The 21,560-nt window shown below is 33.6% G+C and overlaps 2 protein-coding genes across 3 annotated transcripts in view; one reads left to right on the forward strand and one right to left on the reverse strand.

Moving 5' to 3' along the window:
• Nucleotides 1–5,664: 5,664 nt before the first annotated feature.
• Nucleotides 5,665–14,931, reverse strand: LOC132722142 (small ribosomal subunit protein uS11). Of its 2 annotated transcripts, none has more exons than XM_060706575.1 (5): nt 14,839–14,931; nt 11,467–11,616; nt 10,194–10,355; nt 6,975–7,051; nt 5,665–5,786 (listed from the first exon to the last, which is right to left on the reverse strand). In XM_060706575.1, the coding sequence occupies exons 2-5, from the start codon at nt 11,613–11,615 to the stop codon at nt 5,719–5,721; spliced, it is 456 nt and encodes a 151-aa protein (XP_060562558.1). In that variant the 5' UTR covers nt 11,616; nt 14,839–14,931; the 3' UTR covers nt 5,665–5,718. The 2 variants fall into 2 exon arrangements, with proteins under 2 accessions (XP_060562558.1, XP_060562559.1); XM_060706576.1 differs by having other exon boundaries at nt 14,793–14,874.
• A 2,094-nt stretch (nt 14,932–17,025) lies between these two features.
• LOC132722143 (zinc finger SWIM domain-containing protein 8-like) overlaps nt 17,026–21,560 on the forward strand; it is a 31,449-nt gene continuing 26,914 nt past the window's right edge. Inside the window, exon 1 of the mRNA XM_060706577.1 lies at nt 17,026–17,489. Within this exon, the coding sequence (XP_060562560.1) occupies nt 17,309–17,489 (181 nt within the window). The 5' untranslated portion in view covers nt 17,026–17,308. The remainder of the gene's footprint in view (nt 17,490–21,560) is intronic.

Genomic DNA, 21,560 nt, shown 5'->3' on the forward strand with positions numbered 1-21,560 from the left:
CACACTTGTTCACCATCATGACCCCAACCTGTACACAGGAGGAGGTAACTCTATCAAGCATTTTGACAGAATAATGCCCCTTTTTCGACTTAGAATTTTCGTTAAAGTTTTTGGAATACCTCAAATATTTTCAAAATTCATTGACATAAGGCTTTGAAACATGTTGAAATTTTATACTCTTCTTTGAGAGCATAATAGGACTCTCTCCAAGGCCTATAACTGTAATATGGATTTAAAGAAAAATTTTGCCTTTTTCTTTACTTAGAAAATTTTACCTTTTAATCAAGGCTTTTTTTACTATCAAGCACTAAGAATAGTTGAGCGTTGCTGTCCTACCGACAGCACTTGTTTGGGTTTTACGTCACATCGACACAGTATAGGTCATATCGCGACGTTCCAGCTTTACTGGTGGAGGAAGACCTCAGGTGCCCTTCCATGCATTATTTCAGGCACGAACGGGCACCTGAGTAGAACCACCGACGTTCCGTAAGCTAGCTGGATAGCTTCCTCAAATGAAAGAATCCAAAGTCCCTGTCGGGATTCGAACCCACAGCGGTGAGGGGCAAGTGGTTTGAAGTAAACGACCTTAACCACTCGGCCACGGACGCCCCAGATAATCAGGTAATAGGTATACTCCTTAACTTGAAGGCTAGAGTTATGGTAATATAGGAAAACATGCCTGCATTATCAAGCCCAGTTTTGTACAAGTGGGTATATAAATTGGCTTTTATATGCTGTTGAAACAAATAGGAATTATTTTGTTGTTATTGAAAACTCTCGTTCTAATAAGTATCTTCACCAGCACCTTTCTTTTGCATCAGTGAAGCACTTAATTATAGGTAACTTCAAAACCAAATGTAAATAAGTACTTTAAACAAGAAAATTGTCATATATCCGGACTATGAACACTTTAAAAAGACATGCCTTCATTTAGTTAGGCGGACTCCTGTACAGTGAACAAATTCTATAGCAACAAAGTCCACTTCTTTTGAATATTTAAAAAAAAATGGTCATAATTTATGAGCAAAATTTAATTGTAGCTTGTCTGTTTGATCATCACCTTTGTTGCAAAATCTTTAGTGTAACCCATTATTCATAAATTTTAAGTTATAAACATTAACATGGAATACTTGCTTATCTCAACAAGGAGCATAATTCTGGAAGCTATATTTTAAAGTATTGCCCCTTATTATATTCTAGAATAATGCGCCTAATTTACTTCAATTCTTTGTCAAAAATGGTTATTTTATCAGACGAGCTTTGACACCATAATTATGTGCTTCTCTTGATGCCATGCTCTTGTTTATCAAAAAGTTTTGGTGTCAGAAATGAATTGTTACAACATATTTTGTGCAAAATCATGACAACTTATTAACTGATACGGAAGTAATGTGGAATACATCACAATAATGAGTGATAAATATTAAACCAAAATTGTAAACATGTTTCTTTGTCTCAATTGAAGAGTGCAATATCCTGTATATTCGTATTTAAAGTAGTTAAAGGTCAATGTCTCTTAAGCCCTTGAACTTTCATCCTTTTTAACAGAGGGAAATACAAAGTAAAAAGAGACATAACTCCAGAATATAGCTTTCAGAATAAGCCCCTCATATTACATTTGCCTGTTGTCATAATAAGTAAGCATTTTAAGTTTCATATAGATACCTTAAAAATTGTTAGAGTTAAGCCTAAAACACAGGCGCTAGTCACATAATCAAATATTTTACATAATCGGTCCATACTGGTATATGTATATAAAGATATATATCTTTATATACATATATGGACCGATTATGTAAAATATTTGATTATGTGACTAGCGCCTGTGTCTTTATATACATATATGGACCGATTATGTAAAATATTTGATTATGTGACTAGCGCCTGTGGCCTAAAAGGGCTATATGAAAGAAACTGCACAACGACAGCCACTATGACAATAGTACAACTCGGCCATCACAATAAATAGCTCGAATTTTTCTTCAAAACAGACAACTTCACAAGCTAATTGAAATCCTATATACATCAACACCAAATGCATTCAAATACCTTGGTCAGCAAATTAAGGTGCAGGTATTTCATTTTAAATACCTAACATCATAGGACAACAGTTACTGCTAACGTCAGAAAAAGCAGCTAAATACCTTGAAACCCTTGCCTTGGATATTATTTCAAACACCAATTATGAAAAGTTACCTTTTGTTTTTCATTAAAATGCTCAACAATTATCAATAGTTTACAGATTGTAATGGACAAAGTATAGTTTTTTCATTAAGATCTTTTTTTAAAGATGCATGTAATTTCTTCCAATTAAGTACATAAACCACTACATAATGCAAAGTACTTTTCTTTGCACTTTAACAATTATATTAAAGCCTGTCTGATATTTTACCATCTTTCCATCCAATTTCATATGATGAAAATGTGAAACGTGCATAAATCAATCGACAGAATCATTTAAGAAATGATAATGGAACATCACTTTTCACAGCTGAGGAAATGACATTCTATTAAAGAAAAATGAAAATGGCCAATATTTTATTCTGTTATATTGACAAAATAACATGTGCCTACTAGAATCAGGTCTTTTTCAGAAATTCCTTTCAAGTTAAAGGAATTGGCCATTTTGTATAAGCAGGAAACACACAAGTTTTAAGTCACATTTTCAATTTTGTCATATTAAAACATTCCTTTTCTAAGCTGGGACAAAGTTTGTAACATGTAAAATAGCACTGTTTTCACATTAAGTAAGTAATCAAGTCATACTGGTATTCAGAATTGGTCAGGTTTAAATGGCACCTTCCTTTTTTGGAGCTTTAGCCCTCCAAAATGTTTCTAGTACTTGAAGCTTACCACCAGCTTGAACCTAATATCCTTTTTCATATCAGTTATAATCTTCTCATTATACATGTATATTTAACTTTAAAATTTTAAATGTCAAGAGCTTTTTTAAAATTAGAGCTTTACTTTTTAGCTCGACTTTTCTATGAAAAGGGGAGCTATCCTACTTGCCCCGGCGTCGGCGTCACACCTTGGTTAAGTTTTTCGTACCACCCCACTTTATTTCAGAAGTATTACAAGTATGGCTTTGAAACTTACCATACTTGTTCACCATCATAACCTCCATCTACAGACAAGAGTACATAACTCTGTCAAGGTTTTTGACAGAATTATGGCCCTTTTTTGACTTAGAAAGTGTATTGAGCTTGGTTAAGTTTTTTGTACCACCTCACTTTATTTCAAAACCATTGGAGGTATTGCTTTGAAACTGACCATACTTGTTTACCATCACGACCTTCATCAACAGACAAGAGGACATAACTCTGTCAAGGTTTTTTGACAGAATTATGCCCCTTTTTGACTTAGAAAATACATTGAATATGGGTAAAATCCACTTATTGCCTTAACCCTTTGAGATATTGCTTTGAAACTTTTAATGCTATTTTTCACATCATTACCCCCATCTGTACGCAAGAGAAGGTAACTCTGTCAAGGATTTGTTTTAAAAATTAAGGCCTTTTATCGACTTAGAATCTTGGTTTAAGTTTTTAGTACCAGTCCACTTTTTTGACTGAACTGTTTGAGATATTAATTTGAAAGTTGGAATACTTGTTTACAATCATGATTCCCAAACATGTCCAGGAGAAGGTAATTCTGTCAAAGATTTTATTTGAATTATGGCCCTTAACTGTCAATGTTTTGTATTATAGGCAAGCACTAAAAAACTTAAAAAATCTAAAAAAATTTCATTCCTATCCACTTGTTCACTTTACCATAAATTATGTCATATAAACATTGCTGTAATATTCAAGGGTATCAAACAACTAGTTCACTTTAAAAATACAGAGATTCTTGTATTGCCTTTTACTGCAAAAACTTTTTTTATTGGCAAGCAATAAAAAAGTCGAGCGCGCTGTCTTACGGACAGCTCTTGTTTGGTTGGATTCTAAGTCATACCAAACAGGCCAACACTATCAAGGTCTAAATGTTTGACTAAACAACTTTACTGACAGAGCAAGACTTCAAGGTGCCCCTCTGTGCATATTTCAGCACAAGCAACACCAGAGTAGAATCACTGACCTGCTAGCAACCTGGATTGCTTCCTCATACAAGTTAAACATATTTCTATCAAATATGCAAGCATGTATTCTGCAATTTTACTTACTTGGCTTTTAATGAGTAGGTGTTTCAACAGTGTTATCACACAAAAGAATTTCTATTTATCAAGAGCACTGCACAATTGTGGTGCCAATGCTCATCTGCAAATGGCAACCACTATCAATAACCTATTTTCTTTAACTAGTTCATGTTTTAAGGGTCATAGCTCCTACAAGTATATCTTTCAGGATTAATCTGATTATGTCCCTTGTCTTACAATTGTGAGTAGATAGCCTTTGAAAAAGTAATTATGAAAAAATTCAATGTAAAAAAAAAAGGGACAGAAAGATATAGCTTTCTGAATTTAATGTTCCTTGCCTTTAAACAGTGCCAAGACACATATTCCAACTTTTATCTTGATCTTTTAAACTTCTGAAATCATTTTACTAAATAGACAATTTTGACAAATATGTTTTATATCATGCTTTCAGGATAATGCCCCTTGTTTTACAATTACGCCTTTTCAAGATCAAGAGTTCCAAGTTTCATGTTGAGATAACAAACATGAAATCATGCAAGGTCAACTTAATAAGCAATTATGACAGCAAGTCACGGTAAAAAGGGGCACAACTATAAATACAAATATATTGTTCTTCTTTAATACCATTTCTATCCATCTCTTTATTACATTGTTTTCAGGATTATGCCCCTTGTTTTGCAAGTGTATCAAGTTTCATGTTGATAAAACTCAGTTGAAATCATTTAACTTAAGAAGCAATTATGATAATTAGTCAAGGTAAAAAGAGACATAACTCCCAAGAATATAGCATTCAGAATAATTCCCCTCATATTACAAAATTGCTTCTGGTCATAAGCATTTTAAGTTTCATATATACACCTGGAAATAAGTAAAGCACACCCCAGAAATTAAAAACTGGTTGTGATTGAAAGCACTGTCAACAGATGAGGGCTTAATTGCAAATGTGTTTTTTTTTATAACAAAAATGTTTTTAAAGTATGGTGTTGGAGCGTTTCGAAACATTTACTACTGGTGGATATTTTTGGTAAATGTTGACGATAACGTAACCTAAAATTACATTATGTAGCCAATTTTTACAAACATGTGTAAGGATGATAGTCTCAATCCTCCTCATACTACCAGTAAGGCGTCTAATGCAATTTTGAGGGGATTTTGCCATTCTCGGTGCAGAGCTTGTTCTAGTTGTGGCAGGTTGACTACAGATGGTTCATACCATTGCCCAAATAAAATTTAAAATTTCAGTTGTGGTCATGTGAAAATAGAGGCAAAATGCCTGATGTGCTGAACTTATTTCCAGGTGTATAAATATCTATAAAATTATTTGAGTGAAGCTTAAAAGGGCTATATGGAAGTTATTGCACAATAACAACCAGTACGACTCAGCCATCGCAATAGCTCGACTTTTTCTTCAAAACAGAGAAGCTAATTAAAATCCTATATGCATCAACAGTTGAATCAACACCAATCCATATGGAATCAAAATTAATTTTATCCAAAGATCTGTAAATATACCACCAACAACTCTATGTTTTTTACATTTTTTTCTTTGCAGTTTATGTAGCTACAGAACAAATACAAATTTACAATCTGCGACCACGACGACCTCCCTTCCTTCTGGTGCTGTCTGAGGGGATTGGAGTAACATCCTCTGAAAAATGAAAACATTAATGTTTAATTTACATCAATATGATACATTGTCTTAATCTGAATTGTAATTGGTCCAATGTGTGGCAGGAAAAACTGACATGAGGCATTAACCCTCAGCAGAGCAGATTTTCATTTACAAAACAACAAGATTAGCCTCACTGTAACATATATTTCTGACAAAAAGTTTTAATTTCATTCTAACGGAGCAGACACAAAATTTTGAAACTGATACAAAAATGACATAAGTGTGACCTTGACCTAAGGAAGGCCAAACTTTGCTCTGCACATTGTCTCATTACGTTTAACATTTCTGCCATGAAGCTTCAAATTTCCTTCAACAGGTTCAAAAGATGACACAAAAACTGCTAACAGATGGACCGATGGACGACCAGGTGCTAAACATCATACCCCGGAATTAAGATTAGAAGTGGACATAGGTCTTGCACAGAACACATGAAGACATATATGTCCAATATTTCAAAATCAATAATTGACATTTTACATCTACAGTACAGCCTAGACTTTGAAGTTGCAGATATGGGTCTTGCACAAATAATCTTACAAATTACTAATGGTGTCCATACAGGGCATTTTCATCCTTTTCTGGGTTTCAATCCAAAATAGCCTCCCCCCCCCTCCCCATTTCAAGACCAAATTCTAAAAGCAGTTAACAAATCCAACTGTTCAACTTAGTGAAAAATAGAACTGTTTGACTTGTTTCTTAAAATAAGTGACAGGTTATATTATATATTATTATACTTTGAAGCCATGTATAACTTTCTAAAAATGTTGAATTACTTGTCCCAATTTATGTCAGAGGCCTATCCTAAATAAGATGGGCAAGACCCTGCCAATTGTACTAAATCCAATAACAAATGCAGAAGTTACGGACCATATAATACACACTACAGCTGCACAAAAGCCAAGTTTAATCCATTTCAGTGACCTTAACACAAGATAGTAAGCTGGATCTAGCATGCAACACATTGTCTACTTATTGTGGATGTATGTACGTATGTATTTTGAAAACCAATAATGCATGCAAATATTGACTGTACTCCAACTGCACTAAGGACTGTATGACAAATATAACAAGTTCAATCCCTTACTGTGACCTGTCAGATATGGCTTAATTTCAGTACAAAATAAATACACCAATAGGCGTTTCACAAGTTGTTCTATTGCTTACCAATTCTGCCAATCTTCATCCCAGATCTGGCTAAAGCCCTCAAAGCAGACTGTGCACCTGGTCCTGGGGTCTTTGTCCTGTAAAAAAAAAAAGATACAAACTAGAACTATCACTAAATGTGATTAATACCCCCACAAGACTGCTTCGGAAATGAGGATGTTACTAGTAACAGAATATCTTGTAAAAGAATTAAAATATAGAGTTATGGTTGTGGGCAATTAAAGATAGTTGTGGTTCTTGTATATTGCATTTCCTTTCAATGTGGTTGGCCATTGATGAAGTTTTATTGAATTACTCTGTAATAAGTCCAGAAAGACAAAGAAAAGGAACAAAGGGCAATAACTCTATAAATACTGAAGATGGAGTTATAGTTCTTGTGCACTGCACTTCCTCTTTTTGTGCTTGACCATTGTATGAAGTTGTTTTGAATTTCAACCAGTACGTTTTAAGTTATGCTCCAGACAAGGAAAAGTATCAAAGGGCAGTAACTCTGTATTTTGTCAAAATGGAGTTATGGCTCTTTATGCACTGCACTTCCTTTTAATGTCCTTGACAACTGTATGAAGTTGTATTAAATTCCAAACAGTAGTTTTTAAGTTATGCTCTGGACAAGGAAAAGTAACAAAGGGCAATAACTCTGTAATTTGTCAAGATGGAGTTATGATTCTTGTTGCACTGCACTTCCTCTCAATGTGCTTGACCATTGTATGAAGTTATATTGAATTCCAACCATTAGTCTTTAAGTTATGCTCCGGACAAAAAAAAGCAATGGAAAAGTAACAAAGGGCAGTAACTCTGTAATTAGTCAAGATGGAGTTATGGTTCTTGTGCACTGCACTTCCTCTCAATGTGCTTGACCATTGTATGAATTTATAATGAATTCCAACAATTAGTCTTCAAGTTATACTCCGGACAAAAGAAAGCAATGGAAAAGTAACAAAGGGCAATAACTCTGTAATTACTTTAGATAGAGTTATGGTTCTTATGCACTGCACTTCCCCTTTCTGTGTTTGACAATTGTATGAAGTTGTTTTGAATTCCAACCAGTAATTTTCAAGTTATGCCTCGGACAAGGAAAAGTAACAAAGGGCAATAACTCTGTAATTAGTCAAGATAGAGTTATGGTTCTTGTGCACTGCACTTCCTCTCAATCTGCTTGACCATTGTATGTAGTTATATTTAATTCCAACCATTAGTCTTCAAGTAATGGTCCGGACAAAAGAAAGCAATGGAAAAGTAACAAAGGGCAATAACTCTTTGATTACTTTAGATAGAGTTATGGTTCTTGTGCACTGCACTTCCCCTTATTGTGTTTGACAATTGTATGAAGTTGTTTTGAATTCCAACCAGTAGTGTTCAAGTTATGCCCCGGACAAGGAAAAGTAACAAAGGGCAGTAACTCTGTAATTAGTCAAGATAGAGTTATGGCTCTTGTGCACTGCACTTCCTCTCATTGTGCTTGACCATTGTATGTAGTTATATTGAATTCCAACCATTAGTCTTCAAGTTATGGTCAGGACAAAAGAAAGCAACGTAAAAGTAACAAAGGGCAATAACTCTGTAATTACTTTAGATAGAGTTATGGTTCTTGTGCACTGCACTTCCCCTTATTGTGTTTGACAATTGTATGAAGTTGTTTTGAATTCCAACCAGTAGTTTTCAAGTTATGCCCCGGACAAGGAAAAGTAACAAAGGGCAATAACTCTGTAATTAGTCAAGATAGAGTTATGGTTCTTGTGCACTGCACTTCCTCTCAATGTGCTTGACCATTGTATGTAGTTATATTGAATTCCAACCATTAGTCTTCAAATTATGGTCCGGACAAGGAAAATGCAACGGACGTCTGGACCGACCGACCGACCGCCCGACCGACCGACCAACCGACCACCGGGTGACTCCTATATACCCCCCCAAACTTCGTTTTTGGGGGTATAAAAATCCATTTTATATTTCATAACAAAAAGCTTTACATTTAATGTATTGAAAAAGGATAGGCTACTTTATTTTGTTACTTCGTACCCAAATGCACAGCAAAGATAAAGGAATTAACAAACAGCAGAGGTAGTTGACCTTCACATGTAGTGCTCTCTATAATAGCACTTGAACTAACAAAATTTTAATTCAGCATCAAAGTAATCATATATCAAAATCATATAAAGAACAATAATGATGGTTTAGTTCAGTGGTTTTTTTTTCACTTTTGGGGGAAGGGGATCCTTGCCCTTTGGAGGGGGAAAAATGCAATAGGAGGGGGGATTTTACTTATTTATTTATTTTATATTGTTTTCTTCCCGGTAGAATAGGGGAGCAACTCTTGCAACACAAGTTTAAAAAATACGTCGCGTTTTCTTAATATAGGATCTAAAATATTGATGTGTCACATGTTAAACTTGTTTGGACGTCCGGAGTAGCTCCCCTTGCCTCCCTGAGATAGATTTGTAAACAACCTTGCCTAACAGTAAGTCTTACAGGCATAAAAATTCAAATAAAACATTTTTCGGCAGTAAGTTGCAAAAAAATGATATTCATTGCAGGCAAATTCGGGCTGCCGTATGGGGGGAAATTTCTGCTTGGAGGAAAAAAAAAAACTATTTTGAGGGGGGAATGAGGCAGAATTTCGCCAAATATTTTGGTGAAAAAAACAAACACTGTAGTTCAATGTTGGACTAGTAATAAAATAACAGTAACAAACAAGAGAGCCATGATGGCCCTGAGTCACTCACCAGAAACAACTGCTTTTCAGTCTAAGATAAAAGACTACCCAAGAATGCTAGACAAAATTTCAAAGTTTGGTGATTATCCATCAATTAGTTCTGTAGAAGATGTCTAAAGATTTTTCTATTTTTAGCTCTAGAGACCCCTTAAAGGAGCCAATCAAATTAAAATGAGCAAATTTGATACAAAACTACCTAAGAATGCTACAGACAAAGTTTGGTGATCATCCATCATTTTATTTAGTAGTAGAAGATGTTTACAGGTTTTTCTTTTTTTAGCCATGTTGAACCCTAAAAGGGGCCTATTGAAATGGCATGAGCAAATTTTAGTATGACTGTTACAAGGATGCTACAGACCAAATTTTAAGTAAATCTGCCCATCAGTTTTGTTGACACACGATGATCACCCTGAACCTTTGGTTCAGGTGAGCTAAAAAGAAAAATATTACATTATGCTAAAAAAAATCTTAATCGTTCAGAGAAAGAATTTTTTGTCTTGTCCTACCTGTTTCCACCTGTAGCCCTCAATTTAATGTGAAGAGCTGTAATTCCAAGATTTTTGCATTTTTCAGCTACATCTTGAGCTGCCAACATAGCAGCATATGGTGAAGCCTCATCTCTGTCGGCCTTCACTTTCATACCACCAGTTACACGTGCAATTGTTTCCCTTAAGAAAAAGAATATTAAGTATTTTAACCAAAGTTTACATACAAGTCATACTACATTTTAACAAACTTGATTCCTCTTTACATAACATTTTGAAAATGGATCCTAATGAAATCTGTGAATAAAGAATATCTGGTAAAATTGTAAAAATCCAGGGCCCGCTTTGACAGTTTCTTTAAAGAAACAGTTTTTGACAGTTTCCTTAAGAAACTTTTTAAGCATATTTTGTAATGTATTGTCTAAAAAAATATATCACAATTGTTGTTCCCCATCATCAGACATGCACTTCATTATTGGCACTTCAAAACATGCCAGCTCTATATTGAAATACTTATGAGGCCATGCATTATAAATTCTGATAGGGCCAAAAATATGTTTGTTTCCCCTTCACGACCCATTAAAATGAGGTAGGTAGGAAAATTTTTTTATATGTGCATAATAATAAATACTCTGCATATATGTATAATGAACTATTTAAATTAATTTATTTAGTGCAATAGTAATGTACATGCATTACCATGTACTCTGAAAGAAAAAAAAATACTTTCAAGAGCCTGAAAAAATCTTGGGTAGGGGCAAATTTGTTTGGTAGGTAGGGAAGGGGAAACAAATTTAATTCTATTTTAGGCAAGTGGTAATGGAATCAGGATATTAATCTTAAAAGCTGTGTATTATAAGCTTTATACAATTATCTTCATAAACATTCACCTTTGACCTTTAAGGGCAACTATGACCCCGGCGCAGTGGTGGCATTTGTTTTGCTCATTGCTTTAAGATGAAGATTTGACCAAAGTTTTTGACATACGGACCAGATGGCATGACACAGCAGTGATGGTAGTATAATAGCTTAGCCCCCTCCACATTATGTGGTAGGAGTATAATAATTAATTCCTTTCCTATGCATTATTATTATCATTATAATTGTTAACATATTTGTACATGCAATATTTCTAATATTCTTCCTAATCATAAGTCTAAGCAAGATGCTATATTTAGTGATGATTAATGTTTTTAGCCAGATGTCAACATTGTAGAAAATTCTGGCTGGAAATGACTAACCATCTTATGTTATAACAATATAATTTTCCTTTATTTAAGCATTATAAACTTACTTTCCAGATAAATCTGTTACATGGACAAATGTATCATTGAAACTAGCAAAAATGTGGGCCACACCAAACACATTTTCCCCATCTTTGACTTGGGGTCCTAATGTGACCTGCTCTTCCTGTTTTTGGGTCTTTCCCTTTCTGGGTGCCATCCTGAAAGAAAAATTTGTACATCAACATTCAATTTAACAAATCAATCATTATTATGTACTCATTATGGTTTAATTTCTTGCAAGGCCAGTACTACTCATGTGCAGAGCTTAAGAAATTTACTTTGAGTTATGAGTGGGGAAAATCCCTTGTCAGGGGTGGGGCAATCCTATGCCTGACCACTGTTTTTTGGCTAGAAACCCGACATCTAATTTACTGAGATCATTGAGACCTTATTACAAGAAATCATACTTTCTTTTAGTTTTATATTTCAATTTAATGTTTTCTTTGCGATTACAAAAACAAGCATGTACAAAACCACAATTACAGTTTATAACACATGCTCATATTAGTTTCCACTCTATATCAGGAATCTCTTAGTCCAGAATAATTGATGTTATGTGCTTGTTATAGTTTATGTTTAGATGGCCAAGTCCCACGTCTCTAATAGATATTGCTCATAAATGGAATAGAAAAATGAAAACTTCAGAACATGTTTAACCTTTCAAAGCTTTAATCAAAATTTTACAAATTTTTTTTTCAATGTCATGCTCACTCATTGATTGATTCCATATTTTATAATGAAGAAACCTTTTTGTACACGCTGACATTGCATCATGAGCAAATACTTCATTCAAAAATATTTCGTACCCACATAAACACTTGCATTCTATTAGGCCGGTATTCCATCTATACGTGAACATAAAGCGTGAATGTGATGCCCGAACGTAAAAAATCATACAAACTATTTTCTATTGTATCACTATGTATTCCTTATTGACGCGAGCGTAAAACGTGAACTTATGACATGTGATCGTGTAACGCGAGCGTTAAACCGATCGCTACATGTAGTGATTTTTCACATTCACGCACATCATTCACAGACAGAAAGCCACCATGATGAAAGGCCCTCTGTCCATGCCAGATGCAACAGAAAAACTTATAGAAGCAATTAGAAAATGCCCTATTCTGTACGCCCAGTCCCTAAAGGAGTACAGGGACACAGACAATTGCTGACTCAACATTCCTGGCTTGAGAGGTACACCTAACATAAATTAATTTCAGTTGCAAAACAATGTTAATTTAAGTGTGTGGTTTTTGCGCAATCCGGTCAACTCGTCCCCTGGTCAACTCGTCCTCTGGTCAACTCGTCACCTTTTTGGTCAACTCGTCCCCTACTTTTGGTCAACTCGTCCTCAAAGAGTCAAATCGTCCCTAATATGGTCAACTCGTCCCCTACTTTCGATCTATTTGTCACTATTATGTTGTAAACCAATGTCTTTAAATAGTTCTTTTTATGTAGAATTAATAATGAATTTGATTGATATCGAAATATTAATAAAATAACGTCTTTTTACGTAAAATTTTAAAATTTGCAAAAATTCAATTAATGTTTAATCAATCGGATTTTTAATGTTAATTAAAACTAAAATTAGGTCCAACTCTTTGATTTTTAGACTGTATATGTCTTAGACAAATTTGTAGCGAATTTGAGAAATGCCTTCATGGATTCATACATCCTCCATGTCCTCGCATTAAAGAGATAAATATATCTATTATAGTTGACCAATGCCGCTACCAACGGAAAAAATACACCTTTCTCCAGGGACAGACGCACCAGCTGTGGGACAGGTACAGGAATGGGGAGTTGTCATCAACGGGACTTCTAAGAGAATTCGGGAACTTATATAAACCCAAAGAGTCGTAAAATGTCAAAAAAAAGACAATGAAATATGTGCATGCAAAAAACAATGAAAGTGAAAGTGAATATATATGATATAATATTGACAAAAAAGACATACTATATGATATTTCATCATTGCATTTGAAACATGTTTTTATACAGTAAATGTTGTTGCTATTGATCGTCTTCGTGTTTTTTTCTGTATATAATTTAATCAGATTTATGCATATATATACTTATTATTAGATAAAAAAAAACTCAAACTCCAAATATTCGCATACAAAAAGCGTCAAAATATGTCATAATTCAGTCATTATATAATATATTTTAACAGTCTATAATAATTTATGGAATATATGAATAACAAATAATAATGAAATATAGGGGACGAGTTGGGGACGAGTTGACTAGGGGACGAGTTGTCCAAGGGACGAGTTGACCAAAAAGGTGACGAGTTGACCAGAGGACGAGTTGACCAGGGGACGAGTTGACTCTGAATCGTTTTTGCAAGCATGCTTATGACAATTCTGTTATAATAACATGAGAGTAAGAAATTACTACCACTCATCTTGCGACATATTTTCTTTCCAACAAATTGGACAAAACAATTATTTTCACGCTAACCTGATGAATGGAATAGTGTGAGCGTGAAAACTCACGCCTCACACTAAATGTTCATGTCGCGCTCCCATATGAATGGAATACCGGCATTAGCCAATCAAATACTGTGTGACAGCCATTTGTTTGTCGGCTGTATAAGGATTTTAATTATACAAAAGGATTTAAACATGATTTTTCAGATGTGACACACTATTTTTGTTACAAGGTATTTCTTTTTTTACATTTTTTCATGAACAGCTCAAAATAAATGTATTTCTGCGCGGACTTGTGCGTTTTCTTTTATTACTCTTTGTTTATGAGCATTTTCGATACAATGTTGCTTTACCAAGAAGTAAAAAATATCTCAAAGCGATGTCATATTAATAGGCCCAGCAATCTACTGGTTAAGACATAATAGCCAAGAAACTTTCACGGTTTCATATCACACAAGATAAACTTTAGGATAATGAGCATGACAGTTATAGATTTTATTTAGACATCTTCCCAATGTTTAAATCACATGCAGGTACCAATGCACAATCCAAAAGCTTGCTTGCTGGTAGATATTCTTGCAACTGGGGAGTGAACTAGAATCTAGTAAATTTATTTTATTTTCTGTCCAGTTATGAGCAACTTTGAAATTTGTAGTGTTTCAGTATGAAAACAAAAATTCTGTCTAACATAAGAACCAACTAAGACTATAAATAGTAAAAGTATGTCTTGACGGATACTTCAAATAAGCCCCTCGAGTACAAAACCAAGATGCACTCGACAGTCATGACATTGTTACTTACGATAATCAAATTGACAAATTAATATATTAAAAATAACAACACAATCTATTGTATGACATTTGAAATTTTCATTATGAATGCTTAAAATATTTATTCATTACTTAAGTTTATCAGATTATTTGGATTTTATAAAGCAATTCTGTAAACCTTCTATATTTCGGATGTTTTTATGAAAAGGAAGTTGATTTCTTTTCAATTAACGAAATCGACGTATCATAACGGAAAGAACCAATTCCGTATAATTTGCCAAAAGTATAAACGATGATAAAATAAATGATTAGAAGAATCGATTTATGCATTTCAAAAAAATGAAAAGAAAAATAATAACATAAAAACATTCGCTCTTATTCTTGGGGAAAAAAGCAACAATAAAACGCTATAAAAATTGTTCGGAAAATCGTGGCGCCTTATTTAATTTCTTTAAGCCCTTAGGCCTAATTACTTTTCACAATTTTCATAACGTTGCTATTCAAGAGTGCAAGGTTTTTATAATAAAATTTATGCAATAAAAATGTTTGCATCTCTTTAAATTGAACGACATGTCAAAACATATAATAATGTGTGTGTGTGTTTTTTTTTGTTTTTTTTTGTTTTGTTTTTTTTTTTTTTTCGTATTATCGTGGGACTAAGGCCTAAATGGGCATAAATGAGCTTTACTGTACATATCATTCCTAGATAGTGATTTTTGCCCTATACACAGAAAATGCCCCTTTTAGACATTTTGAATAAATGAAACATCATGTCTGAAAGAATAACGAAAAAAATTCTATTTGTAAATACTGGCCCTCAAGCACTTATACTTTCTCGTATTATCTGAGACTTTGATTAGTTGCTGAAAGTTGCTCGCTACATATATGTTATGAACATAAATTCAAATCATTAGTCCCACTCTTAATAAAGTGTTTAAAAATATTATGATAGGAAATATTTGTGTTTTATGATTCAATTAAACTTAGTTTAGTATAATTAAAATTAAAGTTGGAATTTACTATTAATTTAATTCCCTGATAAGACGAGAAAAAAGGATACATGTATTTTGAATGTAAAATAGGGATATAGATCAACAATGCAATGTGTGCATATAAAATAAAGTTTAAGAAGAGCTTCACTTTGTGATTTCTTGTAATTCTTTTACTAGATAGTCAACTAAGCATTTTTTTTGGATAAAGTGGATAAAGAATTTGATAATCGGAATAAAAATGAAGATGAATTATATTTATATAATTATCAAAATATTGTAGGTACAGTAGGTTTAATGTTTATTGTTATAACTAAGAAATAATCCAGAGAACGCTTAAATGAATAAAACTTTATATTTCCACGCTTTGTAATGTTTTTTTTTTTTTTGGGTGGGGGTGGGGGGGGGGGGGGGTGTATAGTACAGTCAGAGACATAGATAACTCTATGTCTCTGGTACAGTGTTATATCCTCGAATGTAAATTACGTAGCTAACAACACTGTATAATTTTGGTTGATTTGATGCTGTTTCTATGAAGGTCTACAGTACAGAAATAGTCTGGTGTTTCATTGAGTTACTCATTTTATTATTTTACTATAATTATTATTAGTATATTTAAAGGAAAATAATGTTAATACAATATCAACAATAGATCCTTACATGTGTACTACCAATTATAAATGATAGATACACAAACTGACAGGTGAACACCAAAATATATAAAATGTATACGCCAGATTGGTTAGTTACAATATTATTATCTCTCAGATTTGATTATATTGTGATGCCCGCGAAACTACTTTAGGTATAGTGCTCACAGATATTGGTGACTATTGATATGTGAAGGGAAAATCACCAAACTGTTGTAGAACTCGCTACCAGACACATTTAGACTTTGCTCATATATGATTCATTCATTCGTTCGTTGATTGATTGATTGATTCATTCATTCACGTTCGTTCGTTCTTCATTCATTCATTCACGTTCGTTCGTTCGTTCGTTCATTCATTCGTTCGTTCGTTCATTCATTCGTTCGTTCGTTCGTTCGTTCATTCATTCATTCATTTACCTTTTATGTTAACTAACTTTTGCTACTTTCATAATCTGGGTACTGTTTTTGTCCCACATGTCTTATAAACTGTTCTAAGTAGTACTGTACTTGTTACAAGGCTGGCTTTGTGGGTCCTTTTTATGTACTTTATATACTTTGAACATAAAGTTGCCATAATCTAGCTTTAGGCAAAGCACGTTTTCTTATTTTTGTATATGTATATCTACCCGAATATATAATGAAAACAATTCTTCCGTGGAAAAATTATCCTTCCGCGAAACTGTAGAGCACCTGCAGGAAGTGTGTACGGAAATTACCGGATTTCCACGGAAATTTGCGAGTAGGTTTGTTATTGTTGTGACGATCAACATGAATTTTCAACAAAGAGACTGATTTAACCACAAAATATCCTTTATATAGCAAATTTCCACTCCTTAATAAATTGAATATCAAAGATTAGTAGTTCAACAACATGTTTACTGGAACAAAAGAGAAAAATGAGCATGATTTTTGAAGATTTCAGAACAAAATTTGGACGTCTGCTGCTTCGATTTTTGACTGATTTTTAGTCGATTTTTGTTCTTGAATATTTTACGGTTTCTTGAATTATGGATTTCATGTTTGATTGGGACAATGATGTTGATAGGTTCTCCTTCGATGATAGTGAGCGTTTTGAGGAAGAGTCCATGTGCTCTTGGCTAAGTGAAACTGAAAGTTTAAATAACAATTGGAGGGGATGGAAACGTCAAAATGGTGGACAGACAAGTCCATCCTTTTCAAAATCGCAAGGTTTGTACATTTTGCTTCGTTTGAAAAAAATAAAATAAACACAATTACAGTGTTTTTAAATAAAGTAAAACAAAGTCCTGTCAAACATTTTATTCGAAGGTTGGCCATGATTTGTGATCCAAAGCATTTATAAGCAGTTCTACTAGTGTGTTACATATTTTCCAATAATCCAAGCTTTCTATGCTCAAGAAATTTGGAAGATACATTAAATTTTACTTCGATGCTGATAAATATTCAATTGATTTCATTAGGTCAAGGATGAATCTATGTCACAGACAATACAAATTTTTTAAAAACATCTGAAGAAAAGTAGACTGGATCAGGCCCTAGTTTGATTCTCACTACTCACTAGTGATGAGATTCCTGTTCGATTTCAATAATCCATTATATGTATATATTCCATACCTGATGCAATTTCTATTTATAAATGATAATGACAGTCAGTTTACAGTGATTTTCCTGCTTATATAACAGACTCCGATAAAAGGCCTCTTCCCAATTGAAATTTTCTTTAAAATCATGCAGTTTTCCCAAAAATCTTAACTGAAACCCGCTTTTTTCGTCCCAAATTAGCAATTTTAGCGACATTTTTTCCCAAAATCAAGAGGCTAAGGCCTCTTCCCAATTAAGTGAAAAAAATCACTGGTTTAATATTAAGATTCCAGTTTACATACCAGAGCCATACATTGTCGAGTTGTTGAGATCATTAAAACAACTTGCCCCTCAGCACTATGAACCACCAAGGACTTTGGACTGTTTCACGTGGGAAACTTGGGAAGATATCCATGTAGTAACAGAACATTGGTGGTTTTATTGAGGTGCCAGTTTGGTTTAAACATATTTATTTTTTAAAAGTTTGATTGCAAAAACATGTTATTGCAACTTATTTTTATCATTTTCGAGTCCATTTTCTGGTGTTATATGAAGAAACATGGTTGTGACCTGATACTGGCTTGAACCTATGATCCCTGGGTTGAAAGTTAGACACCTTAACTTGTCTAGTACTAGACCACTGCTTCCCTGTGGTGCCCATTTGGCTTGAAATAATGCAGAGGAATGCGCCGAGTTACATGTAACTGTTAAGCTGGACTATCGCCATATGACCATTACAATGTTAGAACAATGTAAAAACCCGACAAAATAAAAAGTTTAGATATGAATGTGTATGCTTAAGCCAATATTGTCTGTGAAGGTCAATCATTGATTGTGCCAGGAATCTGGCATGCTAGTATTTATTTAAACAGCATGCCATGAAGTAAAATAAAGTATATCTAGATGAGACCTGAAGAAATTACCATTCACCAGACCAAAAAGAAATCAAGCTGTTTTGCACAAGCAGCTTAAGGGCGGGGGGGGGGGGGGGGGGATTGTGTGTGAAAATTGGTGGAAATTCTGAATTTCACAGGAGTATTGACAATTATGCATTTATAAACATTTTAAACAATATTTTAGAAAAATAAGAGGACAAAAAAAGGAGAATAAATTGGGTGTGAGAATAATGTTTATACTTTACATGAGGTGCAGTGATTTTTTTTCACTGTATTTAACAGCCGCATAAAGGCTGTTTCCCCTAGCCCCAAAAAGGTATATTTTCCCCTAAAATACTAAAACTTGCCCCTAAAATGCCTAGTGCTCTTCCTTACCAGAACCATGACTTAACAGAATCTGACTAATATCAGCTAGAAGACAGAAATCTGTCCCTATATATATCATCTGCTATGTACCATGCTTGTTTGAATGAAATTGAAATTAATTTTTTTCTTAAAATGTCTGGGTAAATTCCATTTTCAGTTGTTGGAATTTGATTTCAGGTTTACCCCTTTGCTGATTTATCCAGCTATATTTTCCCCGTCAGAAAGCCATAGGTTGTTTTGAAAATTGGGAAAAAAAATCACTGATTTGCTATGAAGTGAAATGGGTACGAATATTGCTCATTTGGTTATACTGAGTATCACAATCATCCAATATGGAAACATTGTATTTACAGGTTTTTTTAGGAAGAGGGGAAGACGCTGGTAGGGCTTACCAGTGCTAAATTAAATTCATGCAATTCTCCTTCTACATTCTTTATTATTAAGTGAGTGATGTTTTTCATATTTAATTGAACAATGCTGTTAGTGGTTGGTTTACTTTGTAAATGAGTAAGGGGGTCACTTGAGTCCTGGTCGTCAAGTATGAAAATAGATTCATATGTTTTTCCTCTCACTGTGATAATTTCACAGCAATTTTTTGCTAATAAAATAATTCAATGTATCGTTTTTCGGTTCACGCTTTGTAGAATTATTTTTAAACAGTATTAACTTGGAAATGATTGTGAGTAATCATCAAGGTGTTCTGTTAGGGGTCACAAAGCACATAAGCAGGACAAGGTATTAACTACGGTGATCAGTCTTTCTAGAGTTATGCCCCTTTGTCACATGAAAAATATGGAACTTTTGTATCTTAAACATGCAAAGATGGAAAGTGCGAAACAGCAATAATAACGCTTTTGAATTTAATTATTTTACTTGTTGCCTTGAATAGACAAGTGGTGGCACTGTGTATGTTCTGTGTTTTTGTTTTATTAATATTAATCTTTGGAGATGAAGTTTCTATATTTATTGCTCACATGTAGGTAAAGATGGTGTTTCAGTTTTAACCTGGTATTTACAAGTTATTACTTACATGTAAAAGACTTCAATGAAAATTTTATAGTTTTATATTGATCCAGACCCATTAAGGTCAGTGTGTACTGAATATTTCAGAAGCAACAATCTGCTTAATATACCATAGCAAGTCTATTCTATCACGGTCAGCTGTTTTATGATGGACTGATTGCATAAATTTTATTTTAATTTTTACACACAACTTCTTGTATAACTGTAATAACATCATATCTCATCAACCATGAAAGATGTTTCCTTTTGACTTGAGACATTTGATTGAGAAAAAATTGGAGGTCATTGTCTAAGGCCCATAACTGTAACAAAAATTTGTTTTGACTTGAATATATAACCCTTTGTAAGCTAAAACAATTTCTGGTTAAAGTTTTGAATGCAACATCAATTTTCAAAACAGCACAGGGCATTCACTTGAAACTAACACATGTCTCTCAGATCATCACATATGTCACTGTCCAAGATCCATAACTCTGGTATGGAATATGAATGAATTATGGCCCTTTGTGAACTTTTTTAATTAAACCTTCCTTATTGTTAATTCCTACATTATCCAGTTTTACCATTAAACACTGAGAATAGTTGATCATGCTGTCCTACTGACAACTCATTGATTGATCCCCTAATGTGTGTGTATTTGAGTTTATTGATACCACAGGTTGCAGAAGAATATTAGATATGTTAGATTTTTGAGGACATTGCAAGCTACAGAAAGATGCCCCAATTGAGCTACATGTATATGTTGGCTGGCTTTTGGTCCCCTGAGTATTTGCACCATGTACAGCTATTATGTTTGCAAAGATGTTTTGAAATATGAATTAGAATAAAAACAAAATTGACATATTGATAAAACATATTATATGCTCTCATATGCGGGAAGTCATCAATCGCGTTGGGATAAGGAATAATCATCAAGGTAAACCAACTGAAAATAGATCATGAAAATACTGAATGACACCTGTACTATATCTATTAAACCAATTTGAAAAGATGTTTAAAAAAAATGAGCAGACATTGTTCATAATTTTTGCCTACTTTCATAATTATGCTGTACTTAAACAAGCATAAATCATTCACCTACTTACCTAGAGTAATACGCCTTTGAAAATAAAACAACATAACACAAAGCTTACATGTAGGCTAGAGGAATATTTGTAAGCCATTGGGCCATATGTTTGTCTTTTACGAAGACTGAAAATCTGAATTCATCCCAGTGATTTTTTTTTCAATTTTCAAAATAATCTGTGACTTTCTGATATGGAAAATATAGCACAATAAATAAAAAAAGTATAAAACCTGAAATTAAATTCTTTTCAATTTAACATGCTTGGTATATAGCAGAGGCTATATATATGGGCAGCTTTGTGTGTTTCAGTCTATTAAATCTATCTACAAGCTGAAGTCAGCTGCTGTT

The sequence above is a fragment of the Ruditapes philippinarum genome, unplaced genomic scaffold (genome assembly GCF_026571515.1).
Source record: "Ruditapes philippinarum isolate M1 unplaced genomic scaffold, ASM2657151v2 ctg1046_1_1_1_1, whole genome shotgun sequence".
NCBI lineage: Eukaryota > Metazoa > Mollusca > Bivalvia > Venerida > Veneridae > Ruditapes > Ruditapes philippinarum.

What these genes read in the sequence shown, in the direction of transcription:
- LOC132722142 (XM_060706575.1), bottom strand. Translation starts at nt 11,615, where the DNA reads ATGGCACCCAGAAAGGGAAAGACCCAAAAACAGGAAGAGCAGGTCACA. An exon ending in GTAACAGATTTATCTGGAAA is followed by an intron (nt 10,356 to 11,466) that starts GTAAGTTTATAA and finishes CTTTTTCTTAAG; the next exon opens with GGAAACAATTGCACGTGTAA. An exon ending in AGGGCTACAGGTGGAAACAG is followed by an intron (nt 7,052 to 10,193) that starts GTAGGACAAGAC and finishes TTTTTTTTACAG; the next exon opens with GACAAAGACCCCAGGACCAG.